The following is a 27,751-nucleotide window of genomic DNA, read 5'->3' as shown; positions in this document are numbered from 1 at the left end:
TCCATAAGTTAAACTGTATAGCACGTTATATGCTTTATACTTACACAGGATTAAAAAATAAATAAGAAAAGAGGCATAAAATCTAGGATCACAAATACGCACTGTTTTAGTGGTCATTCTGAACGCTAGTTCATGCTGAGCTCTCCTTTATTATAACCCAAGGGACTTTATCTTTAAATACAATGCAGAGGGAAAAACCAAGTTAAAGTGTAAGCACAGAGCCCCATACGATTTCCCTTGATTTCCGCCTCAGTATCTGGGGAAGTAAACCATGGGACAAGGGCAGTTCTTTGTGCTGCTGTAATTGTGTTCTTGCTGCCTGAAGCAGCACAGGCCATCATCAGAACACACTCGGACAGGACAGCACTGTCCAATTACAAGCTTATTTAAGTAGCTTATTCTTTGGAGAAAAAAAAAGATACTCAGCTAAGACTCTGCTTTTTTTTTTGTTTGTTTGTTTTGTTTTGTTTTTTTTTTTACTTCCTCCTTAATCCTCTTTTTCTCTAACATACAATGGTGATATCAAAGCACTTTTTGAAATGCTCACTGGTAACTGTTTCCAACGACACAGGGGAACTGGGTTAATTTACACAGTGAATACAAACAAATGACCAGTGTAGGTACTAGGGTGAGGTCCTAGGATTTGTTACCCGGAGAGCTAAACTTGCAAGAGATCTCATGGCAAAAGTGGACACTTTGTGGCATATCCCAGCTTTTGAAATGTAGTTAGAAGCTAAACGAAACAGCCTTTCAGCACCAAAGGTGTTGAAATGCCCAGGAAGCACCTTCTCCACAAGACCTCTGTCCACCAGCTCTATGAGACGTTCACAAGTTCCAACATAGTCACTGATCCTGCTGTACGGGAGCCAGTCAATCAGCGATCCATCGTACACGACATCACCACTGAAGAGCACCTTGCGGTCTTTATCATGTAAGCAGATGCTGCCTCTGGAGTGACCCGGCATGTGCATGACTGTGAGCTGCCTGTCGCCAAGGTTGATCACATCCCCTAAAACAGAGACAGAAGTTACCAATGACACAGGACAGTGTTCCTTGATGGTAATCACTGAAAACAGCAGAGGCGCATTAAATGGGTTTCCAGGAAATTGAGGACAGCGTTAGCTTTACTTTCATGTTGTGTATGTGTGTGTGTGTGTGTGTGTGTGTGTATCTGTCGGTCTGTGTGCTATGTGCTGTGTGTGTGTGTTATTCATGTGTGATGTGCACTTATGTGCACGTGTGTGTGTGTGTGTGTGTGTATCTGTCTGTCTGTGTGCTATGTGCTGTGTGTGTGTGTTATTCATGTGTGATGTGCACTTATGTGCACGTGTGTGTGTGTGTGTGTGTGTGTGTGTGTGTGTCTTGGAGGACTGCCATAACTCAAGGTTAGCTTGGGCAACAGCGATTTTCAAGTTGTTCTGAGCTACAGAGTGAGAATCTATCTCAAAAAAAAAATCTATCAATATTCATTTGCCTATAATGCTAAAACATAAAACAAGTTTCAATACATTTAAAGGAATAAAATGCAAAATCTACCCTTTGACCACAAGACAATTAGGGTATTATTAGAAATAGCACAAAGAGAAATAATACAGATAATTTATAGTGCATCTTAAATAACAAAAATCTTAGAAAATGAAAGAGACAGCAAGTATGAATTTGGGAAATAGCCACAGATGCCCTTCCATACTCCTCCCCAGCTTAGGACAGCAAAAGAAATTAGGAAGTATCCTGGGCTGAAGTAATCTGAATAAATTCAAAACATATCAGAATTTGTGTTAACTGGTAAAGCAGTGTTTAAAATTACTTTAAATGTTGGTTTTCTAAAGCATTATGTATTGACATCAATTCCAAAGGTGCTGCCTTAAGAAGGTCAGAGCAAACAAACACAACTACGTACTAAGATACTAAGAAACACACAGTAGCTGTCTGGAGAGTTGACTCAGCCACAAAAGCATGAGGACCCGAGGGTGGATCTTCACACACAGGTAAGAAGGCTGAGTATGGATGCATGCATTGGTAACGGCATAGGATGAGCAGAGACAGGAAAAGCCCTGGCGTTTCTAGCGAGCCAGACTAGCCAACTTGTGAGAGTCCGGTTCAGTAAAAGACCCTGTCTCAAAAGATAAGACAGAGAACAATGAAAGACCCTTAATATTGACCTCTCTGGCCACCATTTATATATGTGTGCATATACATTGAACACATATGCACATAAAAAACTTTTAAAAGAATGGTAATAAGGAACATAAAATGGGGACAGAGAAATGGTTGAGCCATTGAGAGAACTTGCTGCTCTGGCAGAGGGCATGGGTTAGTTTTCCAGGATTTACACGGCAGCTATCACACTTCAGTCCTAAGGGAGCACATACTCTCTTCTGGCTTGTCACCAGGCATGTAGCGTGAGTGCAAACAAACATTTATATATACAGAATACAAATAAATACATCATTTTTAAAAAGAACATAGGAAAAATAAAATAAAAAACAAATGTTGTTAGAGAAAAAAAAACAGTAAAGGCAAATTGTTTTTTGAATAATGCAGCAAAATTAATATGCCCTTTGCTAAGCAAATCAAAACAAACTGAAGAAAGGACAAATGCCCAGGATGAAGAATGGGAGGAGGGGAGACAGCAGTGAGTGACTAAGAGGCACAGGAGCCTGGCGCCCGTTCATATGGGACGAGACCAAGAAGGCCCACACCTCACCTCACTGTCCCTTGCACCAGGATGGCTCCGTACTCAAAAAACTCATCAAACTGCTTCTCCTACGCATTATTTTCCGCTGTGTTGGTATTGTTATCTGGCTGTTTGGACTTTTAAATTTTTGCTGTCTCGTGGGATATGACTGAGACACTAAACTTAGAAACCCGTTAGATAAAAAGAAGGTCCTGAGATGAGAACAAAAGGGGAAAAAAATCTAGTCAGTGATTTATAACCTAGACTCCCCAAATCTACATATGGTGACATCTGAGCATAGTGCACACTGAGAGTCTTACACAGACATGACTGGAGACCTATTATGGTCAAGATGCCAAAAACACAGAGCGAGGAACAATGTTAGAGCTGTAAGAAAAAGATGCCCACTGACACACAAAAGCATGTACAGACAATAACACCAGATTACTCAACAGAACTAAATGTCATGAGAGGTTAAATGATGTATTTTAAGCCCTGAAGGCAAACAATGTCTAACAAAGATATATAGCAGGTTCTTTTTTAAAATCAGCAGATGAGGGTATTCTGAGACCTAAAAAATTAAAGAAATCCATTACCACCAAGCCAGCATTGCAGAATATAGATGAATTCAAATCAGATAGAAGAAATGGAGTATCAATCATAACACAGGAGGGAATGTATTTATGAGAGATGGATGAATGAAAGCAAAAACAGGCAATGACAAATCATATCCAAATTAGTCAACACCCAAACCCTTAATTAGTACAGGGGAGAAAGAAAATAGTAAAGAAAAACATATCCAAACAGAAAACAACCAGTGAAATGACAGAAATCACCAAATTCTACATAGTAACTCTAAATGGTAATAACTCTACATTTTAAAGGTCTGTAGTAGCTCACTGGATTTAAAAAAATAATAATAATAAGATTGAACTATATGTTGTCTAAAAGAAACACACCTCATTGGCAAAGACACAGACAAGAGTGAGAGGGTGAGAATCAACGCACCCTCAAATGGACAGGCCAAAGAAGCCTGCTTACCTACTCTTGCAGTTGATAAGGCCACAAGCCAAAGTTAACCAGACGTGATAAAGTAGGACATCACATAGAAGGGAAGACAGAATGATTTGTATGCATCAAATATTGGGGTTCCCAATTTATCCAACAAATATTAAGAGACATGAAAGGAGAAGTAGATCCTGATGAAGTAACCGGAACAGCTTTATATATCACTTGTTTTTAGGGAGATCACTCATACTAAAAGCCAAGAAAGAAATGTTAGAGTCAATCTACACCAAATGGCAAATGACAATAGAACATTCATCTTCTTTTCTGTACATGTTCTTATGAGCAGGTCATGAAACCTTCTCTGACATAAATCAAATTTTATGCCATAATTCAAGTGTCTACAGATGAAAAAAATTACAACTTATCAAATCATAATTGAATAAAACTAGGAAACAATAACAAGAGAAATGACAGAAACTATACGAACAAATGGGGAACTGGACACCATGCTTTTGAATGACCAGTGAGTGACAGGCAACATCATGGAAGTATTTTTTAATTATAAATTGGGGATCCTTCCAGTTTCTATCTGCATTATGGAGATAACCCTGTGCCACAGCTCTCTACCTATGAGAGAGCTGGTCTCCCAGGAGTGCTAACACACATAAGATCACAGGCTCACAAGAAGGACAAGCTACAGTCAGAGACAGCAAGACCACCTAACATCAGATATAACCAGATGGCAAGAGGCAAGTACAAGAACCTAAGCAACAGAAAGTAAAGCTACTTGGCATCATCAGAACTCAGTTCTCCCACCACAGCAAGTCCTGGATAATCAACACAGCAGAAAATCAAGATTGATTTAAAGTCACACCTCATGATGATGATGGAGGGCTTTAAGAAGGACATCAATAACTCCCTTAAAGAAATACAGGAGAACAAAGGTAAACACGTAGAAGCCAGTAAAGAAGAAACATATAAATCCCTTATGAAAATAAAAGAAAACACAACCAAACAGGTGAAGGGATTAAACAAAACCATACAGAATCTAAAAATAGAAATAATAAATCGCAAAAGGAGACAACTCTGGAGATAGAAAACCTAGGAAAGAGATCAGGAGACATAGACGCAAACATCAACGATTAAATACAAGAGATAAAGAGAGAATCTCAGGTGTAGAAGATACCATAGATAACATTGACACAACAGTCAAAAAATGCAAAATGCAAAGAGCTCCTGCCTGAAAACATCCAGAAAATTTAGTACACAGGAAAAGACCAAACCAAAGAATAATTTGTATAGAAGAGAGTGAAAATATTTTCAACAAAATTATAGAAGAAAACTTCTCCAATCTAGAGAAAGAGATGCTCATAAATATACAAGAAACCTATAGAACCCCATGTAGCTTGGACCAGAAAAGAAAATCCTCCCATCACATAGTAATCAAAACACCAAATGCACACACACAAAAACCGAAAGAATATTAAAAGCAGTAAGGAAAAAAGGTCAAATAACATAAAAAGACAGACCTATTAGAATTATACCAGACTTCTTACCAGAGACTCTAAAAGCCAAAAGATCCTGGACAGGTATTCTACAGATCCTAAGAGAACAGAAATGCCTGCCCAGACTACTATAAACAGCAAAACTCTCAATTACCATATATGGAGTAATCAAGACTTTCTATGACAAAAAAAAAAAAAAAAAAATTGAAGACTATCTTTCTATCCAGCCCTACAGAGGATAATGGATAGAAAACTCCAATACAAGGCGAGAAACTATACCCTAGAAAAAACAAGAAATCAATCTTCTTTCATTAACCCAAAAGAAGATACTTCCATAAACATAATTCTACTCTAACAACAAAAATAACAGGAAGCAACAATCACTGGTCCTTGGTATCTCTTTATATCACTGAACTCAATTCCCCAATAAAAAGACACAGACTAACATACTGGATACACAAACAGGACCCAGCATTTTGTTGTAGACAGGAAACACACCTCATTAACAAAGATAGAAACTCCCTCAGAGTAAAAAAGTGGGAATCTTTTTCTCCAAACAAATGGTCCCAAGAAACAAGCTGGAGTAACTGTTCAAATATCCAATAAAATAGACTTTGAACTACAAGTTATCAAAGAGACAAGGAAGGACACTTCATGCTCAACAAAGGAAAAATCTACCAAGAAAAACTCTCAATTCTGAATATCTATGCTCCAAGTGCAAGGGCACCCACATTCTCAAAATAAACTTTACTAAACTAAAGCTCGAAGCACATATTGCACCGCAAATTATAATAGTGGGAGACTTCAATACCTCATTCTCATCAATGGACAGAACATGGAAACAGAAACTAAACAGAGATACAGTGAAACTAACAGAGGTTATGAACCAAATAGATAATACATATCTATAGAATATTTCATCTTAAAACAAAAGAATATACCTTCTTCTCAGCACCTCATGGCACCTTCTCCAAAACTGTCCATATAATTGATCAAAATACAGGCTTCAACATATACAAGAAGACTAAAATCCCATGCATCCTATCAGATCACCATGGACTAAGGGTGGTCTTTAATAACAACAAAAACAATAGAAAGCCCACATACACATGGAAACTGAATAAATCTCTACTCAATGATACCTTGGTTAAGGAAAAAAATAAGGAAATTAATTAAACTTTTTTTAGAATTTAATGAAAATGAAGGCACGACATTCCCAAACTTATAGGGCACAATGAAAGCACTGATAAGAGGAAAACTCATAGCTCTGAGTGCCTCCAAAAAGAAACTGAAGAGAGCATACACTAGCAGCTTAACAGCACACCTGAAAGTTGTAGAACAAAAAGAAGCAAATACACCCAAGAGGAGTAGACAGCAGGAAATCAAACTCAGAGCTGAAATCAACCAAATAGAAACAAAGAGAATTATACAACTAATCAACAAAACCAGGAGCTGGTTCTTTGAGAAAATCAAGAAGACAGATAAAGATAAACCCTTAACCAAAGTATCCAGAGGGCACCAAGACAGTACCCAAATTAACGAAACAGAGATGAATAGGAAGTCATAACAACAGAAACCAAGGAAATTCAAAAAAATCATCAAATCTGACTACAAATGCTTCTACTCAACGATACTGAAAAATCTGGATGAAATTTTCTATACAAATACCACATACCAAAGCTAAATCAAGAGCAAGTAAACTATCTAAATAAGCCCATATCCCATAAGGAAATAGAAGAATCATCAAAAACCTCCGAACCAAAAAGCCCAGGGCCAGACGGCTTTAGTGCAGAATTCAGTGCAGAATCAGACCTTCAGGAAGACCTAATACCTATACTTTTCAAAGTATTCCACAAAACAGAAACAGACAAAACAGTACCGAATTCCTTCTATGAAGCTACAGTTATGTTGATACCTAAATGACACAAAGACCCAACAAGAAAGAAAACTTCGGGCCAATTTTCCTTATGAATATTGATGCAAAAATACTAAATAAAATTCTCACAAACCACATCCAAGAATATATCAAAACAATCATCTAATGTGATCAAGTAGGCTTCATCCCAGGGATACAGGGATGGTTCAATATATGGAAATCCATCAATGTAATCCACAATATAACAAAACTCAAAGAAAAAAAAAAAAAAAACACCACATGATTATCTCATTAGATGCTGAGAAAGCATTTAACAAAATTCAACACCCCTTCATGGTAAAAGTCTTAGGAAGATCAGGAATTTAAGGCCCATACCTAAACATAGTAAAAAGCAATATACAGAAGACTAAATGAAGAGAAACTTCAAGCAATCCCACTGAAATCAGAGATTTGACTCTCTCCTTACCTATTCAATATAGTACCCGAACGAAGTCCTGGCTAGAACAATTAGACAACAAAAGGAGGTCAAAGGGATACAAATTGGAAAAGGAAGAAGTCAAAATATCACTATTTGCAGATGATATGATATAATTATAATTAAGTTACCCCAAAAATTCCACCAGAAAACACCTACAGCTGATAAAAACCTAACTCAAACAAATCAGTAGTGTTCCTCTACTTAAAGGATAAACATGCTGAGAGAAAAATTAGGAGAACAACGCCCTTTACAATAGTCACAAAGAATATAAAATACCTTGGTGTGACTCTAACCAACCAAGTGAAAGATCTGTATGACAAGAACTTCAATTCTCTGAAGAAAGAAATTGAAGATCTCAGAAGATGAAAAGATCTCCCATGCTCACAGATGTGTTGGCAGGATTAGGAAAAATGGCCATCTCCCCAAAAGCAATCTACAGATTCAATGCAATTCCCATCAAAATTCCAACTCAATACTTCACAAAGTTAGAAAGAGCAATTTGAAAATTCATTTGAAATTAAAAAGAAAAAAAACATTCAAGATAGTGTAAACTATTCTCAAAAAATAAAAGAACTTCTGGGGGGAATCACCATCCCTGACCTCAAGCTGTATTACAGAGCAATAATGATAAAGACTGTATGGTATTGATACAGAGAAAGGCAGGTAGACCAATTGAATAGAACTGAAGACCCAGAAATGAACCCACACACCTATGGTCACTTGATCTTTGACAAAGGAGCTAAAACCATTCAGTGGAAAAAAAGACAGCCTCTTTAACAAATGGTGCTGGTTCAACTGGTGGTCAGCATGATCCATTCTTATCTCCTTGTACAAAGCTCAAGTCCAAGTGGATCAAAGACCTCCACCTAAAACCAGGTACACTGAATCTAACAGAAGAGAAAGTGGGGAAGAGCCTCGAATACATGGGCACTGGGGACAATTTCCTGAACAGAACACCAATGGTTTATGCTCTAAGATCAACAATTGACAAATGGAACGTCATAAAATTGCAAAGGACACTGTCAACAGGACAAAATGGCAACCAACAGATTAGGAAAAGATCTTTACCAATCCTACATAGGCTACAGAGGGCTAATATCCAATATATAAAAAGAACTCAAGAAGTTAGACTCCAGAAGACCCAATTACCCTATGAAAAATGGGGGTACAGAGCTAAACAAAGAATTCTCAACTGAGGAATATCAAATTGCTGAAAAGCTTCTAAGGAAATGTTCAACATCCTTAGTCATCAGGAAAATACAAACTAAAAGGAACCCTGAGATTCTACCTCACACCAGTCAAAATGGCTAAGATCAAAAACACAGGTGGCAGCAGATGCTGGTGAGGATGTAGAGAAAGAGGAACACTCCTCCATTGCTGGTGGAATTGCAAGCTGGTACAACCACTCTGGAAATAGTCTGGCAGTTCCTCAGAAAATTGGACATAGTATTACCTGAGGACCCAGCTATACCATTCCTGGGCATATAATCAAAAGATGCTTACATGTTTCACTATGTTCGTAGCAGCCTTGTTTATATAGCCAGAAGTAGGAAAGAGCCTAGATGGTCTTCAACAGAGGAATGTATACAGAAATTGTGGTACATTTACACAATGAAGTACTACTCAGCTCTTAAAAACAATGACTTCATTAAATTCGAAGGCAAATGATGAAACGAGAGAATATCAAGAACACAAATAGCGTATGTACTCACTGATAAGTGGATATTAGGCAAAAAGCTTGGAATACAATTCATAGACAATATAAAGCTCAAGAAGAAGGAAGACAGATGTATGGATGCTTCAGTCCTACTTAGAAGGAGGAACAAAATAATCATGGGAGGTAGAGCGTTCAGGAACTTGGGAGGAAAAAAGAAGGGGGAGGAAAACATGGAGGCAGGATTTGTTATGAGAAGAGTCAGGGGAGATGTACAGAGGGTCAGGAAATGAGCAGAGGTGTGTAGCAGTGGGGGATAGGGAGCTGGGGATAGCCACCAGAAATTCCCAGATGCCAGGAAAGCAAGAGGCCTGGAGGACCCAGTGGGGATGGTATTGGCTGAAATACCCAAGAAAGGGAAGAGAGAGCCTGTGGAGACCATATCCAGAGGTTAGGCAAGGCTCCCGGCTGAAGGATGCGACCACCCACCCATCTCCAAAATGGTAATCCAGAACTGCCCTAGTCTAAACGAAATACAGGGACACGGTGTGGAGCAGAGACTGAAGGAAAAGCCATCCAGAGACTGTCCCACTGGGGATCGATCCCATCTGCAGACACCAAACCCAGACACTATTGCTGATGCCAAGAAATTCTTGCTGACAGGAGCCTGATATAGATGTTTCCTAAGAGGCTCTGCCAGAGACTAATCAATACAGATGCAGTTACTTGCAGCCAACAGTCAGACTGAACAGGCAGCAAAAGGACTGAAGGAGCTGATGGCGTTTGCAACCCCATAGGAAGAACAACAATATCAACCAATCAGACCTCCCCCCCCCCAGCTCCCAGGAACTAAAACACCAACCAAAGAGCACACATGGAGGGACCCATGGCTCCAACTGCATATGTAGCAGAGGACGGCCTTGTCAGACACCAGTGGAAGGAGAGGCCCTTGGTCCTGTAATGGTTCTATGTTCTAGTGTAGGTGAATGCTAGGGTGGTTTAGTTAGGCGGGAGTGGCAGGGGCACCCTCATAGAAACAGGGAAGGGAATGGGAGTTTGCAGAGGGGAAATCAGGATGGGGAATAGCATTTAAAATGTAAATCAATAAAATATCCAAGAAAAATAAATATGGGCTAATAAATGGATCATCATTTAAGAACACTAGCTGCTCTTCCAGCAGAACTAGGCTCTATTCCCAGCACCTATTTGGAGTCTCCTAAGCTTCTGTAACTTGAGTTCCTATGGAGATCCAGTGCCGTTTCCTGGGTGCACAGACACACATGTAGGTAACACTCCCATGTACACAAAATAAAACAATAAAACTTTAAACCCCAGAGTCAAATGAAAACAACAGCACAGCAGCAAAGGCTGTCCTAGGAGGAAAGACTAAGCAAATGCTAGAGATTCCACTGAAAACCTAGAGGGCTCTCAGTACTCAGTGATGCACAGCTCAAACCCAAGGCCGGAAATGGAAAAAAAATAACAACAGCAGAAAAGATGGGGGCAGAAATTTATTGAAACAGAAATCAAAAGACTAGAAAAATACCTTAACGGCTCTTTGAAAAACAACAACAAAAAACAAGACCAACTAACCCTTCGGCAAATTAGTCAAGAGAAAGGCAAGGCCTAAATCCTTAAAACTAGACAAAAAAGGGGATGTTAAGCAGATTCAATAAAGTTTCTGCAATAATTAGGGAAAATATTTTTAAACGTATTTTAAAAACAACCCTCCCCCACAAATACAAAACTAAATTAAAAAAAATACAAAACACAAACAGGTCTATAATGAGCAATGAAGTAAGAGCCGTCACAGACTCCCAACACAAAACTCAGGACTGGACAGACTGATTGCTTGTATCTAACAGGCCTTTATAGAAAAGTTAAAATCATCTCCTTGAAGTATTCCAAAGGTTAGAAATGGAGAGAACACTTTTAAACGCATTCAGTGAGCCAATACAGAATTCAGCTAAGGAGACAATGAAAATCATGATGGAGGTGGCTTCACTTCAAGTATCAGGGATAATTCCATCAATATGTATGTGCACCTCAAGGGCCAGAGAGATGGCTTGGCAGTTAAGAGTTCATATGATTCAACCCAAGTTCAGATGCCAGCACTCACAGGACAGCCCACATCCTCCGACCTCCACCAGCACCCGTACTAATGCACACACATCCTCCCTGATGCACACATAATAAAAATAATATAAATTTAAAGGGCTGGAGACAAGGCTCTGCCATTAAGAGCACTTAGCACGGTCTGTTCTCAGGACCCACATGATAGATTACAGGATCATATATTTTAATGCTTAGTCGTGACTGGGAAAACTAGGCTGACTCCATGACAGGCTTCCATTTGGCAGTTTAGGAGACTAGCCCTAATCAGTTTGGCAGGTCCTAAGAAAATTGGACATAGTACTACCTGAGGACCCAGTTATTCCACTCCTGGGCATATATCCAAAGATGCTCCAACATATAACAAGGACACGTGCTCCACCATGTTCATAGCAGCCTTAGGTGAACCCTATAAAAGGACCGTTAGAGCACCAAATTAAATAAATTAAATTCCTTGTTTCTCCCAGATGGACATCCTGCTGGCTCTGGTGGTCACAAGGATGCCCACAGTTCCAGGTTTCAGGAGGGAAACAAATTGCACATCTGTTCTTCCCTTTCTGGCCCATGCAGCTTTTGTTTTTAATTTGCATAAATGGCACGTCTGTCTAAAACTACTTCTCTCCTCTGATGTCATTGATCTTGGTGACGTTAGGCAAACTGTTTAAATATGGATGAAGAAGACAAAGGGGAATCGCTTGGAATTGAACCAGAAGAATATTGTGGAAGAAATAAGACGGAAGAGATATGTTTAGTTCATAGGGCTGAACTACATTTCAGGCCTATAGCTTTCATCTTACAGAAGATACTGTTTCACTGTTAGGACATGAATTGTTTTTCACTCAGGCTAATGCAGGAGATGAGATTGCTATCCTCTTTGACCTTCAATTAGAGGCAGCTTTCAGGTTAGAGATACAAAGTAGATTTATGCTTTTCCTCCACAGCAGATCATCTGCTCAGTTAGTGAGATGCACTGACTCTGTCTACTCGTATTCAAACCAAGGCTATTCTTCTAGAGCTGCACATAAGTATGGGTGCACACACTGAAAATGAATTTTTAATATAAATATCCTACATCTTCTTCCAGACATCTGGACTGTGTTAATATTCACTTAGCCCACATCGTCCGGAAGACGGGAAATTACTATTCCTGAGATGGGAGATCAGATGGTGCCGGAGAGCTGGAGGTGTCCATCTCTTAACGAGGGGCGACATGACACAACATGGTCGCGTTGTCCTCACGACAAGGCTGAGAGCACCGCACATCGGTTGTTCACAACACTTTTCCAGCTCCAAAAATGTCAGGAGTGCCCGTGGCTGAGGCCTGCTCCTTTGAACATAACCGAAGGCATTTTGCGTTCAGTCTCCATTTGCTCGTAAGGTGAAATTTAGTTCAGGTTCTTAGACTCTGGTTCCCAGAAGTAATTATCCATAGCCGATACTGGGAAATGTTACTAATAAGCTAAAAGGCTATGGTTGAATCACTTCTGTTATCTATGGTGTTTCCTTGTGCCCTGCTTGTCTACCACCCCCTTACCTCACTCACGACCAGCTGGCTTGAAGGTTAGCTGATAATACTGTTTAGGAAGCCGAAATGTTGTATCACGCCACAGGCTGCTGTTAAACTTCTGGATCTGGTATTTTCTATAAAAAGCCTGCTCTGAGAAATGTTCAATGTCATAGTTTCAGACCCAATTCTGAATGATGGCCTGACAGGTATTTCAGCGTGTGTTCAATGAACTATCCTTGCTTAATCGTTCGCATGATTTCTGTGGCGATTCCTGAAACCCAGCAACATCAACTCGGATTTGGGAAATCAGGATCATAATCCTGGTCTCTTACCAGTAGGTGACCACAACCATGATATTCAGCTAGTCTCCCTCTTCTGCATAACAATAACCCTACCATCCCTAAAATGAAAATCGAGGATGTGTGTGTGCTCGCGTGAATGTGTGTGCACACACAGGCATGCCCAGGTGTGTGTGGCTATCAACTTGCTGGAGTCACTTCTCTCCTTAGGGCTCAACCTCCGGTCGTCAGGCTGGATGGAAATGCCTTCACCTATTAATTTAATATGTTTTAATATTAATTCAAATTATTTAAGTGGGGGAGAGACATGTTTTCTCTGCAGAAGAAGAGGGTATTTTGGTTTTTTGGTAGACTTGAACTGCTCAGTCTCTTTAGAGCTGGGATTACAGGCTCACACCACGTACCTTTCAGATTATTTTCTTTTTTCTTCTTCCTCACTATGTAGAACAGGACAGCCTCCAACTCATAGCAATCTGTCTACCTCTGTCCCTCAAGTGCTGGGATTAGAGATATGCACCGCCACAAACAGCTAATGCAAATTTTAGGTTTTTCCCTGAAACCATCAATTTTAAGAACAAATATAGTAATAAAAATTATATTTAACGTAAATGTGTAATTTCTGATTTGTTTTTGTTTCATTTGCTTTGTCTTCCAGACATGGTCTTGCTATGTAGTTCTGGCTGTCCTGGAACACCATCTGTAGATTAGGCTGGCCTTGAACTCATAGAAATCTACCTGCCTCCACCCCCCCAAGTGCTGCAATTAAAACTGTGTGCCACTTCATGAAGTTTACAATTTCCAAAGGAGACTCCCCTTTAGAGCAATTTTTAAAACAAAATCTTTAGACTTAAAACCATAATTACAGAACCTGTTACATGGTTGTAAGGGAACAGAGCCTCATACTTTTAAATATCGTATATTATATCCTGTGAGATAAATGTATCTCTGTAAAATATTTTATTATTGCCGTATGGTTTAGTTTAGTAAGACTCATTTTAATGCAGCAACTGGATTTTTTCTTAACATTACAGAGGAGTTTGTAGGCAATTTAAGATGATTAACACAGAAAAGTGACTTCCATGATCTACCCCTGATTTTCATAATGTATCTCATGAGTAGAATTGTTCTGTATTCTCCTGTGCTTTCATCTTTTATGCCTTGGTTTAAGTCCCAGGTTGACTATGATTCTGCTCAGTGATCTCTAGGTGAGACGCTTAATCGGGAGTCTCTGGCCTCACGTCACAAGTATTATGCGGATAAAATTTAAAGATAAATCCTACTAGCAGTCACAGGCTCTGCCCTGTCTTGTTGGAGCTCCATCTTGCCTCTGGTCCGCACCTATACTAGTAAAAGTATCCTATCGGAGCCCTATCCTCCTCTGGCCTGCACCTAAACTGCAGCAGTCAGGGGCCAGCACACTGCACCTCACCCCACAGCTCTGCCTACTTCCCAAGAGGCCTGCTCAAACCTGCGACATACAAGCCAGCCAACACCAGAGAACCAGATGGCAAAATCCAAGTGCAAGAACAGAATCAACGGAAGCCAATGCAATATGGCACCATGAGAACCCAGCTCTCCCGCTACAGCAAGTCCTGGTTATCCTAACACAGTTGGAAAGCAAGACTATGACCTTAAATCCCATCTCATGAAGATGATAGAGGCCTTCAAAGGAGAATATAAATAATTCCCTTAAAGAAATGCAGGAAAGCACAACCAGACAAGTAGAAGCTCTCAAAGAGAAAAACAAATAAATCCCCTAGAGAAATGCAGGCAAATGCAAGTGGGTGAAGGGAAAGAATAAAGCAGTCTAAGACTAAAATGGAAATAGAAACAAGGAAGACAAATGGAAGCAATCCTGGGGATGAAAAACCTCGGAAACAGAACAGGAACTACAGGACACAAGAGGTGGAAGGGAGAATCTCAGGTATGGAAGATGCCACAACCCATGGACACATCAAAGAAAATCCCAAATGTAAAAAGTGCCTAACCCAAAACATGCAAGAAATCCAGGACACAATGAGAAGACCAAACCTAAGAATAATAGGTATAGAAGAAAGCGAAGATTCCCAACTCAAAGGGCCAGTAAATATCTTCAAAAAATATATAAAAGAAAATTTCCCTACCCTAAAGAAAGAGATGCCCATAAATATACAAGAAGCCTACAGAACTCCAAATAGATTGGAACAGAAAAGAAATTCCTCTCAACACATAATAATCAAAACCACAGATGGTTGCCCAGACTACTATACCCAGCAAAACTCTTAATCATCACAGATGGAGAAACCAAGATATTCCATGACAAAACCAAGTTTAAGCAATATCTTTCTACTAATGCAGACCTACAGAGGATACTAGAAAAAAGACTCCAACACAAGGAGGGCACCTAAACCCAAGAAAACACAAGAAATTCATCATCTCACATCAAAACCAAAAGGAGAGAATCACATACACATAATACCACCTCTAACAAAAACATAATAGGAACTAACAATCATTGGTCATTAATACATCTCAACATCAATGGCCTCAACTCACCAATAAAAAGACACAGGCTGACAGGCTGGGTACATAAACAGGATGTATCAGTCTACTACATACAAGAAACACCTCAGACTTCCGGACGCAGAGCGGAGCCTGGCCCATCTGCCACCCGGAACGGAGGCTCATAGAGGCTGAGCAACTGGTGAGTGGGAGACCTAGTCAGCAGGAGAGCAGAGAGATCTCTGCGGAGTGCACACGGAAAGTGCACACCCTAACTTTTCCCTGCCCTGCCTTGCCCGATCCAGCGATTGGGAACAGAAAATTAGAACTTCTGTTTCCACCCGGAGGCGACTTCAGGACGCAGAGCAGAGCCTGGCCCATCTGCCACCCGGAACGGAGGCTCGTAGAGGCTGAGCAACTGGTGGGTGGGAGACCTAGACAGCAGGGGAGCAGAGAGATCTCTGAGGAGTGCACACGGAAAGTGCACCCCCTGCCTTGCCCTGCCCTGACGTGCCTGATCCAGCAACCAAAAACAGAATGTTGGAACTTCTGCTCACACCCGACGACTCTGAGGCATAAAACAGGGCTCGACCCATCTGACACCTGGACCAGTGGAGAACGAGGGACACAGACCAGAAACAAGGGAAAGACGAGAACATATCACTGACAACAAAATGGCAAGAGGAAAGAGAAAGAGTATATCCCAAGGGAACCAAGACAATCTAGCAACACCAGAGCCCAGCTCTCCCATAACAGCAAACATCGGAATTCCAAACACTCCAGAAAAAGAAGACACAGACCTGAAATCATACCTCAAGACGCTGATAGAGTTACTTAAACAAGAAAGGGAGGAAAAGCAAAAAGATTCAGAATCTTTTAAAGAAGAAACAAAAAAAACACTCAAAGAACTCAAAGAACGAGAGGAAAAGAGAACCAAAGAGATGAAGGAATGGAAAAAGCAATTTAAAACACAATAAAGAAAACGCTAAAAGAGATAACCCTAGAGTCAGAACACCAAAAAAAGAAATCAGGAGTCACAGAAGCAAGCATTTCCAATAGATTACAAGAGATCGAAGAGAGAATCTCGGGAGCAGAAGACAACATTGCAAACATAGACAAAACAGCCAGAGAAGATGCAAAAAACAAAAAGCTCCTAACCCAAAATGTCCAGGAAATCCAAGACACAATGAGAAGACCGAACCTAAGGATAATAGGAAGAAGAGTATCAACTAAGAGGCACAGTAAATATCTTCAACAAAATCATAGAAGAAAACTTCCCTACCCTCAAGAATGAGATGACCACGAGCAAAAAAGAAGCCTTCAGAACTCCAAATAGGTTGGACCAGAAAAGAAATACCTCCCGACACATAATAGTAAAAACATCAAGTGCCCAAAGTAAAGAAAGAATACTAAAAGCAGTAAGGAAAAAAGGTCAGGTAACTTATAAAGGCAGACCAATCAGACTCACACCCGATTTCTCAACAGAGACTATGAAAGCTAGAAGAGCCTGGACAGACGTCATGCACTCCTTAAGAGAGCACAAGTGCCAGCCCAAGCTGCTATACCCAGCAAAACTATCAATCACCATCGATGGAGAGACGAAGATATTTCAAGACAAATCAAAATTCACACAATATCTGACCACAAACCCAGCACTACAAAGAATTATAGGTGGAAAACCCAATACAATGAGGGAAAATACAGCCTAGTAAAAACAAGAAAACTCCTAAACAAGAAAACTAAAAGAAGAAAAAAACACAGACACAACTCAACCCAAAAAAGCAATAATGGCAGAAAACAGAAACAACTATTCCTTGATATCTATTAACCTAAATGGTCTCAACTCCCCAATAAAGAGACATAGACTATCAGACTGGATACATAAACAAAATCCAGCCTTTTGCTGCATACAGGAAACTCATCTCAGAGACAGAGACAGACACTATCTCAGAGTAAAAGGGTGGGGAAAAAACTTCCAAGCAAACAGCGCCAAGAAGAAAGCTGGAGTGGCTATTCTAATATCGAATAAAGTAAATTTCCAACCAAAAGTTATCAAAAAAGATAAGGAAGGACACTTTTTACTCATTACCGGGGAAATCTGTCAGGAGGAACTCTCAATCCTTAACATATACACTCCAAATACAAAAGCACCCACATTCATAAAAGAAACCCTACTAAAGCTCAAAAAATACATTTCACCCCACACAATAATAGTGGGAGACTTTAATACCCCACTCTCACCAATGGACAGATCCGGGAAACAGAAACTGAACAAGGACACTGCAAAACTAGCAGAGACTTTGAACCAACTAGAATTAATAGATATATACAGAACATACTATCCTAAAGTAAAAGAATATACCTTCTTCTCAGCACCCCATGGCACCTTCTCGAAAAATGACCACATAATTGGACACATAACGAGCCTCCATCGATATAAGAAGATTGAAATACTCCCATGCATCCTCTCAGATCACCATGGTCTACGGCTGGTCTTTAACAGCAACAAAGACAACAAAAAGCCCACATACACATGGAAACTAAACAATGCTCTGTTAAAGGATAGCAGGGTCAAGAAGAAATAAAGAAAGAAATTAAGGATTTTCTAGAATTCAACGAAAACGAAAACACAACATACCCAAACCTATGGGATGCAATGAAAGCAGTATTGAGAGGAAAACTCATAGCCCTAAGTGCTTCCAAAAAGAAGCTGGAGAGAGCTCACATCAGCAACCTGACAGCACAGCTAAAAGCCTTAGAACAAAAGGAAGCAGATATACCCAAAAAGAGTAGACGGCAAGAAATAATCAAAATTAGGGTAGAAATAGACCAAATAAAAACAAAAAGAACCATTGAAAAAAATCAACAAAACCAAGAGCTGGTTCTTTGAGAAAATCAACAAGATTGATAAACCCCTAGCCAGACTAACTAGAGGGCAAAGAGAGAGTATCCAAATTAACAAAATCAGAAAGGAAAGTGGTGACATAACAACTGAAACTGAGGAAATTCAAGAAATCATCAGATCCTACTACAAAAACTTATACTCCACAAAATTGGAAAATCTGGAGGAAATGGACGTTTTCCTAGACAGATACAAGGTCCCAAAGTTAAAGCAGAACCAAGTAAACCATCTAAATAACCCTATAACACCTAAAGAAATAGAAGAAGTCATCAAAAGCCTCCCAACCAAAAAAAGCCCAGGACCAGACGGGTTCAGTGCAGAATTTTATCAGACATTTATTGGGAATATAACACCAATACTCGCCAAACTATTCCAAAAGATAGAATCAGATGGAATATTACCCAACTCATTTTTTGAGGCTACAATAACCCTCGTACCTAAACCACACAAAGACCCTACAAGGAAAGTGAACTTTAGACCAATCTCACTTATGAACATTGATGCAAAAATACTCAACAAAATCCTTGCAAACCGAATCCAAGAACACATCAAAACAATCATTCATCATGACCAAGTAGGCTTCATCCCTGGATGCAGGGATGGTTTAACATAAGGAAATCCATCAACGTAATCCACCATATAAACAAACTCAAAGACCAAAATCACATGGTCATCTCACTAGACGCTGAGAAAGCATTCGACAAAATCCAACACCACTTCATGTTAAAAGTCCTGGAAAGAACAGGAATCCAAGGCCCATACTTAAACATAATAAAAGCAATATACAGCAAACCAACAGCCAACATCAAACTTAATGGCGAGAAACTTGAAGCAATCCCACTTAAATCAAGGACTCGACAAGGCTGCCCACTCTCCCCCTACCTATTCAACATAGTACTGGAAGTCCTGGCTGGAGCAATTAGACAGCAAAAGGAGATCAAGGGGATACAAATCGGAAAGGAAGAGATAAAAACATCACTCTTTGCCGATGACATGATAGTGTACTTGAGTGACCCCAAAAATTCCACCAGAGAACTCCTACAGCTGATAAACAAGTTCAGCAAAGTGGCTGGATACAAAATCAACTCAAACAAATCAGTAGCCTTCCTGTACTCAAAGGACAAACATGTGGAGAAAGAAATTAGGGAAAACGTACCCTTCACAATCGTTACAAAAACTATGAAATACCTTGTTGTGACTCTAACTAAGCAAGTGAAGGACCTGTATGACAAGAACTTCAAACCTCTAAAGAAGGAAATTGAGGAGGATCTCAGAAAATGGAAAGATCTCCCATGCTCATGGATTGGAAAAATCAACATCTTAAAAATGGCCATCCTACCAAAAGCAATCTACAGATTCAATGCAATCCCCATCAAAATTCCAACCCAGTTCTTCATGGAATTGGAAAGATCAATGTGCAATTTCATATGGAATAACAAAAGACCTAGAATAGCGAAATCCATCCTCAACAACAAAAAAACATCTGCGGGAATCACTATCCCTGACCTCAAGCTATATTACAAGGCAATTGTGCTGAAAACTGCATGGTACTGGTACAGAAATAGGCATGTGGATCAATGGAATAGAATAGAAGATCCAGAAATGAGCCCTCATGTATATGGTCACCTGATTTTTGACAAAGGAGCAGTAAACATTCAATGGAAAAAGGACAGCCTATTCAACAAATGGTGCTGGTCCAACTGGCACTCAGCATGCAAAAGAATGAAAATAGACCCTTTCTTATCTCCTTGTACAAAGCTCAAGTGTAAGTGGATCAAAGATCTCCACATTAAACCAGATACACTGAAACTATTAGATGAGAAAGTAGGGAAAACCTTAGAACACATAGGCACAGGAGAAAATTTCCTGAACAAAACACCAATGGCTCAAGCTCTAAGGTCAAAGATTAACAAATGGGACTTAATGAGATTGCAAAGTTTCTGTAAGGCTAAGGACATTGTCAAGAAAACAAAACGGCAACCAACAGAATGGGAAAAGATCTTTACCAACACCACAGCAGATAGAGGCCTAATATCCAAGGTGTACAAGGAACTCAAAAAGCTAGACACCAGAGAATCAAATAACCCTATTAAAAAACGGGGTACAGAGCTAAACAAAACGTTTTCAGTTGAGGAACACCGAATGGCCGAGAAACATCTGAGGAAGTGCTCCACATCCTTAGCCATCAGGGAAATGCAAATCCAAACAACCCTGAGATTCCACCTCACACCAGTCAGATTGGCCAAGATCCAAAACTCAGATGACAGCAGATGCTGGCAAGGCTGCGGAGAAAGAGGAACACTTCTCCACTGTTGGTGGGGTTGCAAGCTAATACAACCACTCTGGAAATCTGTCTGGCGATACCTCAGAAAATTGGATATAGTACTGCCTGAAGACCCAGCTATTCCACTTCTGGGCATATACCCCAGAGACACTTTAATACACAACAAAGATATATGCACCACAATGTTCATAGCGGCTCTATTTATAATAGCCAGAAGCTGGAAGGAACCCAGATGTCCTTCAGTAGATGAATGGATACAAAAATTGTGGTACATATACACAATGGAATACTACTCAGCCACCAGAAACAATGACTTAACCAAATTCTTAAGAAAATGGCTGCATCTAGAGAATATCATCCTGAGTGAGATAACCCAGTCACAAAAGAACAGACATAATATGCAGTCACTGATAGTGGGATGCTAACCCCAGAGGCTTGCACTCCCCCAGAAACAACTCACAAGAATGTATGAAGTCCAAGAAATAAAGAAAACAAAACAAAACAAAAAAAATTTACAAAACAAGAAAACTTTAACTATTTCCATGTCACATTTTGTTTTACATGTACTTTAGCTCATTGTAACTATTTCAAGGCATACAACCAAACCTTGAAAAAAATCAAGTACTGACTAAAAAATATATTCATATAGTTTTATATAAAAATTATGTTAAAATCTGAAAAAAACGTACTGACAAAAAATGTATAATTTTAAGCAAAAAATGTTTAAAATCTGTACATTTATCTTTGTTTTGTTAAATAAAGTTGTTTAAAAAAAAAAAAAAAGAAACACCTCAGCAAGAAAGATAGATACTACCTCAGAGTTAAGGACCCCCCCCCCCCCAAAAAAAAAAAAAAAGATTTTCCAAGCAAATGGACCCAAGAAACAAGCTGGAGTAGCCATTCTAATACCTAATAAAACAGACTTTTACCCAAAAGTTATCAAGAGAAATGGGGAAAGGCACTTCATACTCATCAAAGGGAAAAAAAAACCTACCTAGATGACATCTCAACTCTGAACATCTATGCTCCAAAGGCAAGGGCACCCATATTCATAAAAGAACCTTTACTAAAACTCAAATTGCACATCGAACCTCACATGATAATAGTGAGGGAATTCACACTCCACTTTCACCAATGGACAGGTCAACAAAACAAAAAATAAACAGAGAAACAATGAAAGTCATGTAAAAAACCAAACAGATTTAATACATATCTATGGAACCTTTCAACCCCAAATAAAAATAAATAAATAAATGAATACCTTTTCAGCACTTCATGGAACTTTCTCCAAAACTGACCATATAATTAGACACAAAGCAAACCTTAACAGATACAGGACAATTGAAATAACTCATTGTGTTCTATCAGATCACCATGGAATAAGGCTGAACTTCAACAACAACAGAAACAAAAGAAAGCCCACATGCTCATGGAAACTGAACAACTCTCTACTCAATGACAACTTGGTCAGGAGGGTCATAAACAAAAAAATTAAAGACTTTCTAGAATTCAACAAAATTAAAAGTGCAGCATCACACAATAAAAACGGTGCTAAAGGGAAAGTTCTTAGCACCATGTGCTTTCATAAAGAAATTAGAGAGCTCTCAACAGCACTTGAAAGCTCAAGAACCAAGAAAACAAACACAAAACAACAACAACAACAACAAACACCCAACAGGAATAGACAAACTCAGGGTTGAAATCTGTTGCTGTAAATATTAAAAAATAAAATCGGTTATCTCTTTATGGACCTCAGGCCCGACCCCGATATGGAGACCCACGTACCTCTGGAGCCTGGTCCGAGCCACCACAGCCCAACTTGTCTGCCAACTCCCTTCCCTTGGTGGTTTACTACGGCCTGTTCTCCGCCTCTGTCCCAGGGTATTTCTGTACCCCAAAATCCCATATAAACATAACTCTACAGCCCGATAGCTTTTCATACAGGTTTATATGTTCAACTCTCAATCCACAAACCCTCTACAACAAGATTACATCATATAGACAAAGATACAAACTGCCCTTCATATAAGATGCTAGACCTATATAATCCTAATGTTCATAGCTATTTAATGCCAACTAATATCACCTGGGTCTAGCTGGTCCTTGGGAAATCCATGGTGCCATGATGACCTTCACCCTCCGTCCTCTGACCTCCTCAGGGCTCTCAGGCCTCTCTAATTCCCTTGCCCTGCCCAGTCACTGGCTTTCCCTTATTTTACTAATTAAAATGGGAAGGTTCAGTAGGAGTCCTTATTGGGGAAATGGAATTAACATTAAAATACAACAGCTTCAGAACAATCTACAGAAATCAATCAATTAGAAACAAAGAGAGCAATATAAAGAATCAATAAAACTGAGCTGGTTCTTTGAGAAATTAGCAAGAAAGACAAAGCCTTAGCTAAACTAACTAAAAGGCACAGAGAAGAGTATCCATATTCAAAATAAAATAGAAATGAAAAGGGACACATAATAATAGAAACTGAGGAGATTTAAATCATTGGGTCTTATTTCAAAAGCCTGTACTCCACAAAACTGAAAAACCAAAAATGGATGAATTTCAGAATAGATGCCACTTACCAAAGCTAAATCAAACAGTTAAACTATCTAAGCAGTCCCATAACCCCCGAGGAAATAGAAACAATCATTAAAAGTCTTCTAACAACAACAACAACAACAACAACAACAAAAGCCCAAGGTCAGATGGTTTTAGTGCAAAATTCTAACAGACCTTGAAGAAGAGCTAATAGCAACACTCCTCAAACTATTCCACAAAATAGAAAGAGAAGGAAAGGAACACTACCTAATTCACTCTATGAGGCTCCAGTTACCCTGATATCCAAACCGCACAACAACCAAACTTCAGACCAATTTCCCTTATAAACACTGATGAAAAAAATACTCAATACAATTCTAGGAAATGGAATTGAAGAAGACATCAAAAACATCATTTACCATTATCAAGTAGGCTTCATTCAGGGATGCAAGGATCATTCAATATAAGAAAATCTATCAACATAATCTATATAAACAAACTCAAAGAAAAAGATCACGTGATCATCTCATTAGATGCTGAAAAGGCTTTGACACCCACTCATGTTTAAAAGTCTTAGAGAAATCAGGAATTTAAAACACATACCTAAACATAATAATATACAGCAAGCCAATAGCCAACATCAAATTAAATGGAGAGAAACTTGAAGCAATCCTACTAAAAGCACTGACAAGACAAGGCTGCCCACTCTCTCCCCATCTATTCAATATAGTACTTGAAGTTGTAGCTAGAGAAATTAGATAACAAAAGGAGTTCAAGGGGACACTAAGTGCAAAGGAAGAGGTCCAGATGTCAGTATTTGCAGATGACATGATAGTGTACATAAGCGGTCCCCAAAATTCCACCAGAGAACTCCTACAGCTGATAAACAACTTCAGCAAAGTGGCTGGATACAAAATTAAGTAAAAATGATGAATGGGCAGAGAAAGAAATTAGGGAAATAACACTTCACAATAGCCACAAATAATATAAAATATTTCATGTAACTCTAACCCAGCAAGTGGGTTATCTGTATGATAAGTATTTCAAGTCCCTGCAGAAACAAAATGAAGAAGATATCAGAAGATGGAGAGACTGCCCATGCTCATGGATCTGTAGGGTTAACATGGTAAAAATGTCCATCTCACCAAAAGCAATCTACAGACTCAATGCATCCCTATCAAAATCCCAGCACATTTTCTTTTACAGAGTAATTCTCATCTTCATATAGATAAACAAAATACCTAAGGTAGACAAAACAATCTTGAAGTATAAAAGAACCTTTGGAGGAATCACCATTCCTGATCTCAGGCTTTAGTATAGAGCAATAGTGATTAAAAAAAAAACCCTGCATGGTATTGGTACAAAAACAGATTGATCAATGGAACAGTATAGAAGACCCAGACATAAACCCACTCACCTATGGACACTTAATCTTCTATCATATCAACCATGTGGTAGAAAAAAGGAAACATCTTCAGCAAATAGTACAGGTCTAACTGGATGTCTACATACAGAAAACTGCAAATATACCCACATTCATCACCCTGCACAAAACTAAAGTCCAAGTGGATCAAGGACCTTAACATAAAACTGGACACACTGAGCTCACAGAAGAGAAAGTGGGGATACAGGCTTGATTGCGTTGGTATGGGAGACAAGTTCATCAACACAACACCAATGGCTCAGGCTCTAAGGTCCATACTTGATGAATGGGACCTCATGCAACTGTAAAACTTCAAACCCCATCCCATGAGCAAGCACCAATGCCTGACATTATTAGTGATTCTGTTATGCTTGCAGACAGGAGCTGACTGAGACAGATGCAGACACCCACGGCAACCATTGGATGGTGCTGATGCCAGACAGTGCTATCTTTAGCTACATATGCAACTGGAGCCATAGGTCTCTCCGTGTGCTCAATGGTTGGTGTTTTAGTCCCTGGAAGATCTGGAGGGTTTGGTTGGTTGATGATGCTGTTCTTTCCATGGGGTTGCAGACCCTTTCAGCTCCTTCAGTCCTTTCTCTAGCTCCTTCATTGGGGTCCTCATGTTCAGTCTGGTCAGGGACTCTTATGGAAGAGTTGGGGGAAGAACTGAAGGCCCTGAAAGGATAGGGAACTCCACAGGAAAACCAACAGAGTCAACTAACAGGACACACCAACCAAAGAACATACACAGACTAAAACGAGGTCCCAGGCACATATGTAGCAGACATGCAGCTCAGACTCCATGGCTGCCTTGTCCGGCCTCAGTGAGAGGATGCACCTAAGGAGGGATGACCAGGGGATCCTCCCTCTCAGAGGAGAAGGGGGAACTCTGTGAGGGACGGAACGGCTTTGAGGATGTAAATAAACCCTAAGACAAAAATATAAAATCAAAAATATTGACGTTGTCGCTAATCAGTTCAATTAGTGCAGTCCTGCACGGGAGAAGGGGATTGGGACCCTACTCCATCTTGCTCCACTTTATCAGTTTCTTAGGAGCAAGGGAATGAAGTCTACTTTAACACACACTTTATCCACTGGAAGAAACTCCTTTATTGGTCTTCCCTAGGCCTTACTCTAACCCAGACCAGAATCTGTCAGAATTCTGCGTTTATGTTCACGATCAAGCTTTTTTTTTTTTTTTTTTTTTTTTTTTTGAGGCTATCAGCAAACAAGCCCATGAGAAAGGTAAGGATGGAGGAAGCGGAAGCAGAGCTTCCTACGCCTACAGGTGGGACTCCGCAATGAAGTCCGCAGTTTGCAAAGCTCAGAGCCTAACACCCTAGGCAAGGTGCCATTTCTTAAAAGCCTACTCGTTACAAAAGCTGGAAATGTTCAACCGGTACTTGGGAAAAGAATGGAAAAATCTCCAGTCACAGTCTCTGCGGTGTTACTACTGACTGGGGATGGTGTGAGCTTTCAAAGAGACAGCCACACAGGAGTGGCGCGCGTCTCCTGGCAGAAAAGGCTCCCAAGGCCTAGGGCATTGCCCAATCTGGCTTTCACGCAGCAGAGTATTCCCCGTACGGTACCCCAGCAGTGCCACGGAGGTCTGCAGCATGCTCTGCCCGCTCTCCGAGCCCCTCCCTCAGTGACGGCGCGCGCCCGCGGGGCCCATTACCATCCTGCAGAATCAGGGTGGGTTGCACTGCCGGCACTCGGAACTGCCGGGCCCTCCAGCCAGGGCTGGGCGCTCGCACCACCTCGCTGTCAGAGAGCCAGGTCACGGTCTCAAAGTTGTCCCCGCGAGCCAGGGCCTCGGCCTCGGCGCGGTGCACAGCCACCTGGTCGAACTGATAGAGACCGCCCGAGTGATCGAAGTGCACATGGGTGGCCACAGCCAGCAGCGGCCGGCGTCCTGCGTCCTCTTTAGCCCCGCTATCCTGCAAGAGGCCCGAGGAGTAGAGGTACTCCGGGAGGCTGCGTAGCCCCAGGCCCGTGTCGATCACCACGTCCTGCTCCGAGCCGCGCACCAGCCAGATGTTGGCCCGGTTGCCCGACTCGTAGAACCGTTCTTGAATCCAGAAGATGCCATCGCCCAGGGACTTGTGGGCATACCACTCGAGAGCCGACATGCTGCTGCGCTGCGGGGGTGCGGCCGGACAAGGTGGGTGTGCCTCCCACAGGCAGTCCGGGACTCGCAGCTGCTGCAGTGCGCGAGGAGCGACTCTCGGCTCGGGGGAGGAGGAGGCGCGAACGAGGGGCGGGGATGCGGAAAGGAGCGCGGATAGGACGCGGCGACACTGCCCAGATCACCTGTTCCGCGCCCTCCCGTCCAAGCCGCAGAGCGCAAAGACTGCACCCCCAAGCTGCCGCAGCTCCTGCAGCCGCAGCACCAAGGCGGTAACGCAGGCCGCTGGAGCGGGGCGGAGACACGGGGAGGGGGCGCAATGCTGTCCTGCACCGGGGTCCTACTGCAGAGGCCGGGAGAGATGCGTGGGAAGCGACGGGACCGCCCCCACACTGGCAGCGGGCGAGCCAAAGCGAGGCCGAGCCAGTTGGAGGCGGACTACGGCGCCTGCCAAGGGCTAAAAAGCTCCTTTCCGGGGGTGTGGCCTCGCAGAGACGGGGCGGGGCTTCCCTGCGTTGGGCGGGGCTTCCTTGAGCTGCCTTTGGCTGTAACCGCGTGCGGAGTGGTGCGCGCCGCTCTCGGGTGGTGGACTCTGCGGGTCCTGCCACCGTCGCTGCACACTGTGCCCGACCCTCCAGACTTGGTAAGCAGGTAACTGGAAGCTATCCGGGATCGGGATGGAGGAGAAGAGGGTGGAAGGGAGTTAGTTGATGGGGCACATGGAGAACGTGGTGGCCCGGTATCTGGAGGCAAAATTCATCAAAGCCCCTCAGGCGCGACTTTGGGAGGTAACCCTACCTCACCAAAGCCTGCTGCTTGCCGCCTTCCAAACCTTTCAAAGTTTTGGTAGCCTGATCTTCCAGCCTCCCGCTGGGGGTGTT

General features: G+C 41.1%; 1 protein-coding gene across 1 annotated transcript; it reads right to left on the bottom strand.

Moving 5' to 3' along the window:
• Positions 1-196: 196 nt before the first annotated feature.
• On the bottom strand, positions 197-26,939 carry MBLAC2 (metallo-beta-lactamase domain containing 2). The gene is made up of 2 exons (XM_080925829.1): positions 26,421-26,939; positions 197-1,009 (listed from the first exon to the last, which is right to left on the bottom strand). The coding sequence occupies exons 1-2, from the start codon at positions 26,872-26,874 to the stop codon at positions 624-626; spliced, it is 840 nt and encodes a 279-aa protein (XP_080781955.1). The 5' UTR covers positions 26,875-26,939; the 3' UTR covers positions 197-623.
• Between the last annotated feature and the right edge of the window lie 812 nt (positions 26,940-27,751).

The sequence above is a fragment of the Micromys minutus genome, assembly GCF_963924665.1.
Source record: "Micromys minutus genome assembly, chromosome: 11".
In the NCBI taxonomy this organism is placed as follows: Eukaryota; Metazoa; Chordata; class Mammalia; order Rodentia; family Muridae; genus Micromys; species Micromys minutus.
This window is presented reverse-complemented; position numbering and strand designations above follow the sequence as displayed.

Excerpts from the sequence above, each read along its gene's own strand:
- MBLAC2 (XM_080925829.1), bottom strand. The coding sequence starts at position 26,874 with ATGTCGGCTCTCGAGTGGTATGCCCACAAGTCCCTGGGCGATGGCATC. Across the intron at positions 1,010-26,420 it reads CACCCTGATTCTGCAGGATG|GGGATGTGATCAACCTTGGC; the intron begins GTAATGGGCCCC and ends TCTCTGTTTTAG.